Here is a 5,881-nt window from a genome sequence, read left to right on the forward strand (position 1 = left end):
AAAATATATGATAATGATTGAATTTAAAATGGTATTCTTTTTTAAAATATATGTCAAATTGTTAAATAAAACTTAAATTCGTGATAAGCTAATATTTAATCTAATCTATTAGATTAAGAGATGTGGTAAGAAACAAAAAGAAATATTATAAGGTGTTTTTCTAAGATATATTATATAATAATGGCATTATATGACATTGACTGTGTAATTCATTAAAAACATTTTTATTAACTATATAATATATCGCACCATCATTCATTCTGATAATTTACTTTTTGACAACTTGTGCTCTAACATTTTCCACGATAAAAATGTGGTTTTCGAAGTAATTGTCTGTATTTAAACGAAATAAACTATTATAATAAGTTCTTAAACTTTACGCCATGTAAATTTTAGTTTCCGACTTTTAATTAGATATACAAATCCACCTCTTAATTTTTTACAAATTTGCAAATTGAATATTTTAATTATTTTTCTCTCTTAAAAAACAAACCATCAATTTGTCATCTGAAAGATGGAAATGTTGGCAAATAATTTAAAAAAAAAATGTCTAATAAATAGAATAAAAGTTTCAATTAACCCTTGATCTAATTTTGATACATCCTCAACATGAAATCATTTATATACACCTAAAACAGGGAGACTCGAATCCAGAACTTTTTAAATGAATATGAAAAGATTATGTTATTTGAGCTATAATTCATTGGCATGAAATCATTTTATATGCTTCTAATATATAGTGCCAAATTCATGAAAAATTAAAAAAAGCTATAAATTTCGATCCACATATAGCGTGGCATTTATTTATTTATTTATTATTGTTAGATATTTTTATTTATTGTGGGAAATAAATAATTTAATGTGGCAGGTCAGGTGGGGAACATGCAACAGATGCTGGAAAATGAAAGTTCTTTAATCAGTAGTGCCAAATAACACTTATTGCAACTAACTGATGGTAATTGGCACTGAGTGTCCTTAGATTGAGGAATATAAACTTTGATTATATTATTAGAGTTAATGTTGAAGGAACAAGGGATATGATTTTATTGGGTATAATCTATTATCTAGTATTTAAGTTATTTATGGCACCACATTCCATAATTAAAGTTTTGGAGTCATGTGGGTTATGATTAAGTTTATCTCTATCTATCTATCTATCTGCAATTCAAACCAAGTGAGCCATAATAATGTTTCCTGCATTTTCTTTCTTTCTTTTACTTCTGATGATTCTGATTTGGTGGTTGAGAACGGTAGATAACTTGATGCAATCACATGATTCCACCACAAACCTAATACATATCAGCATTAATTGATTTTTAGTTTACTTTCACACTATGAAGCGCGGACACTTCGCTGAGTTATCATGTCGCGTGTCGAACACATTTCGGACACGACACTCACCGACACTTGTCCGATACGCGTGTCTACTGTGTCCAATCGTGTCTTAATAAAAAATAAAAAATTCTGTTTCGGACACGTTTGGACACACCTAAATACCATTACGTGTCTGCGTGTTCAGTCTTATTCTTAACATATATTCTTAAAATAAATTTAGATATAGTATATATTATTATTTATTAAAACAAAAAATATTTTAAATAATTGATATAATTAAATAAGATATTAAAAATAATTAAAATATCATTACAATTTATCTAAAAAATACTTTATACTTTATATATATGCGTGTCCCCGTATCATGTAAGATTTTAAAATTCGCGTGTCGGCGTGTCCCATGTCATGTCGTGTCCCGTATCCGTGTCAGTATCCGTGCATCATAGCTTTTTCACACCTCCTTCTACTTTTAACTTTTTTTATTTTTTTTTTCCCAACTTAAATTCCATGCCACCTTTTTGTTCCTCCACTCAGGAAAGCTACAACAGAAACACCAAAAACTGCACAAGGAAAGAAGTATCTTCCTTTCTTTGTTTTGAAGCCTTTGTCGCTTTCTTGTAAAAGAAGTTTTCCATCACAAAAGGTGCAAACCGCCATTAAATATGGAAGAATGCCTAGGACAAAAAATATTACTATTAGTATTCAAGTTTTCATAGGTCACAGAAGCTAATAAATAAAATAAAAGCAAAGTCTAAGTAGCTCAGAAAATAGTAAATACATCAGTCTTCATAATACATCATTCCCTTTTGGAAAATAAATCATAGCCTCTAAGAATTGCAAATGAAGAGAGTAACTAGTAACTACTCTTATAGTCTTATCCTTGTGGTGATGAATGATGATGCTTCTAACATGGATATAGATAAAAATTACTTAGTGCTTTACTATCTAGAACTAGCACACTTGTTCCTTTTAAGATTTCTTTGAATTTGTGGTAACTATCACATCCAGGTATGCAAGGAGAGTCACATCTTCAACAATCACAATTCAAAATGCTCTAAGCTATCTAAGACAAAATAATAACATACCTGTCATGAAACTATTTATTACGAAAGCTTAAACTGACAGGAAGAAGCACATGACAGTTCAGTCATGGGACTCTCGTTCGCCTTACCCTGCCACGAAGCAGAGACGCCACCAATGAAGCTGTGTCAAGCTTATTCTAGAACCTTAGAGAGAATCTCTTGCATCCTAGAGCATCCTGCATCAAATAAACAAGAAGCTATTCCCTAAATTGATCATGATAATCACTGGCATTGCCTAAGGCTAAGACTAATCTTGAAACTTAGTATTTAATCAGAAATTTACAACAACCAAGCTAATACTAATAATTAATCCAGTAAATTCTAACACGACATGATTTTAGAAAATCGATCAGTGGCGTATAGCACAAGATCCTGAATGGATGGATTGACAGGCTGGTTCTGCATACTCATCATTGGAAGATTGAAGAAACCGGCCACTATAAAGATAAAGATTCAAACATCTTCACCCAACTCTGTATGACAGTTAGTTTTGAAAAGTAGATGAAATGGAGGCTCATGTATAGAGTCAAAAAGTGCTGTCACATGCATATAATTTACAATGAATTCATGTATGTATCCATTAAGAACATAGACCTACCATCTTTACTTGTCCCTTCTTAGTAATTTAACTGAAGGAGAGGACATTAGAAAATACTCAATTTTGCAGACATATTGGTCTGACCAAATTTATTTAACTAGTACTATATAATAAATTTTATTAGACACTGGTGCTCTCTACATCAAGGAGTACAAGTAGCATGCACCATGTTCTTATACAAAAGAAGATCAAACAAGACTGGAACAGTAACAGCCAACATCATTCAAATTAAGATAAAGACTACCAAATGGTGTATTAAATCTCACATCGAATACCAACAATTTATCTTTAAGGTTTAAAATAAGAAAATGGTCATGTGGAAATTTCAGTGCATGATAATCAATTCAACAACTAAACTTATTCAATTTGGAATGATTTCATTGTATGATAATTACCCACAGCACTATACACTTAAGCATTGTACAAAAATACGGAAATTGGAAAGCAAATGACCAAGCTAGGTAGTGATTTTTACGTTGAACAAATCACATTGCAAAGATTTTCCACACTACAGCTACATGACAAGCCTACAAATTTGAAAACTGAAAAAGAGAGAATGGAACATAATATTGAGAATAAACAACAACTGAGACAGGACAAATCACAACAATACATGCTAACACAATAATAGTATAGTCATTTCTTTTCTCTTGAAAGTGCATACCACTATAGTCATAGATAAGGGAGAATTTTCTCATTCAATTAATGTGAGACGTGGGAAAAAATAAAAAATGCAGTCTTTTTTCCCCCTTCCTTTATTGGTCCAGAGTCCGAATCTTCATAGACTCCACTTTTGGGCCTTTCATTTATTAAATGGGCCGAATTGGGCTACTCTTAGCTGATCAAGCATATATGGGCTCAGGCCCAAAACATGAAGTGAGACATATAGTCTACTGCTCTCATTCTCTAAAATGGTAATCATGAAATGCAAAGAAATTGGTCAGTTATTGCAACTAACTCATTACAGTTACGCTTCACTACTTCAGTATTGTATCGCCGGCAAGGCGTTACGACCGGGGAAGCAGCTTCACGCGCGATTCTTCCAACTCGGTGTCGCTTACAATCAAGATTTGGCCACAAAGCTCGTCAATCTGTACAGCGTTTGCAACTCCCTGCGGAATGCACACCAAGTGTTCGACAGAATTCCCAAACAGAACTTGTTTCTCTGGAACGTCCTGATTCGTGGTTACGCCTGGAATGGGCCCCACCAGGCTGCCATCTCGCTGTTTCACCAGATGCTTCAGTATGGACTCAATCCTGATAACTTCACTTTCCCCTTTGTTCTTAAAGCATGCTCTGCACTCTCTGCTATTGGAGAGGGAAGGGGCATCCATGAGTGTGTGATTAGAACTGGCTGGGAGAGGGATTTCTTTGTAGGTGCTGCTCTCATTGATATGTATGCTAAGTGTGGTTGTCTGGTTGAAGCTCGCCATGTGTTTGATAAAATTGTTGTAAGAGATGCTGTGTTGTGGAATTCCATGCTCGCGGCTTATGCGCTGAATGGACACCCTGATGAGTCACTTGCTCTGTGTAGGTACATGGTGGTGACCGGTGTAAGACCCACCGAGGCAACTCTTGTAACTGTGATTTCGTCCTCGGCTGACATTGCCTGTCTTCCTCATGGGAAGGAGATCCATGGTCTTGCTTGGAGACATGGATTTCAATTCAATGATAAGGTCAAGACTGCTCTGATAGATATGTATGCAAAATGTGGTTCTGTGAGAGTTGCTCGTGCCTTGTTCGAGATGCTTAGGGAGAAAAGAGTTGTGTCTTGGAATGCAATTATCACTGGTTATGCAATGCATGGTCTTGCCAAGGAAGCCTTGGAACTCTTTGAGGTAATGAGGAAAGAGGCTCGGCCGGATCTTATAACCTTTGTTGGTGTTCTAGCAGCTTGCAGCCGTGGGCGTCTGCTCGATGAAGGGCAAGCTTTTTATGATATGATGGTGAGGGATTATGGTATCAATCCAACTGTTCAACACTACACATGCATGGTTGATCTTCTTGGTCACTGTGGCAAACTGGAGGAGGCTTATGATCTTATCCGACATATGAGTGTAAGGCCGGATTCTGGGGTGTGGGGTGCTTTGCTAAATTCATGCAAGATCCATGGGAATGTGGAGTTGGCAGAGCTAGCCTTGGAGAAGCTGATTGAGCTTGACCCTGACGATTCGGGCAATTATGTGATCTTGGCTAACATGTATGCTAAATCGGGTAATTGGGAAGGAGTTACAAGGTTGAGGCAGATAATGATAGATAAAGGGATAAAGAAAAACATGGCTTGTAGCTGGATTGAAGTGAAGAACAAAGTGTATGCATTTCTCTCCGGGGATGTGTCACATCCAGATTGTGATGCAATATATGCAGAACTGAAGAGGTTAGAAGGGCTAATGAGAGAAGTTGGGTATGTCCCGGACACAGGATCTGTGTTCCATGATGTTGAGGAAGATGAGAAGACAAACATGGTGTGCAGTCACAGTGAGAGACTGGCCATTGCATTTGGACTCATTAGTACTCCCTCAGGAACCAGGCTTCTGATAACAAAGAACCTACGAATATGTGAGGACTGCCATGTTGCCATCAAGTTCATATCAAAGATCACTGACAGGGAAATTACCGTGAGAGACGTTAATCGCTATCATCATTTTAAACAAGGAATTTGTTCATGTGGTGATTATTGGTGATTGTATTACATGTAAATAATAAAACAATTAAATTCATTAAACATACCCAAATCGTCTACTAGATGTTAATGGGGGAGAAAAATTACCTCAGTTTTCGAGAGTTATTAAACATGCAAGTTGAATTTCATCTCCAAAGTTGGTCAGAACTCATAAGCTACCAAATAATTCATGCAGCCAATGAG

General features: G+C 35.7%; 1 protein-coding gene and 1 long non-coding RNA gene across 3 annotated transcripts; one reads left to right on the forward strand and one right to left on the reverse strand.

Moving 5' to 3' along the window:
* On the reverse strand, positions 1,785-2,699 carry LOC110265560. 2 transcript variants are annotated; one of them, XR_002351718.1, is made up of 2 exons: positions 2,507-2,699; positions 1,785-2,009 (listed from the first exon to the last, which is right to left on the reverse strand). It is a non-coding gene; the product is annotated as an uncharacterized LOC110265560 (long non-coding RNA). The 2 variants fall into 2 exon arrangements; XR_002351719.1 differs by having other exon boundaries at positions 2,421-2,699.
* Positions 3,889-5,831, forward strand: LOC107610308 (putative pentatricopeptide repeat-containing protein At3g23330). The gene has a single exon (XM_016312372.2). The coding sequence runs from the start codon at positions 3,927-3,929 to the stop codon at positions 5,697-5,699; it is 1,773 nt and encodes a 590-aa protein (XP_016167858.1). The 5' UTR covers positions 3,889-3,926; the 3' UTR covers positions 5,700-5,831.

Source organism: Arachis ipaensis, chromosome B08, assembly GCF_000816755.2.
Source record: "Arachis ipaensis cultivar K30076 chromosome B08, Araip1.1, whole genome shotgun sequence".
In the NCBI taxonomy this organism is placed as follows: domain Eukaryota; kingdom Viridiplantae; phylum Streptophyta; class Magnoliopsida; order Fabales; family Fabaceae; genus Arachis; species Arachis ipaensis.

Coding starts and splice junctions, on each gene's coding strand:
- LOC107610308 (XM_016312372.2), top strand. CDS start 3,927: ATGGTAATCATGAAATGCAAAGAAATTGGTCAGTTATTGCAACTAACT.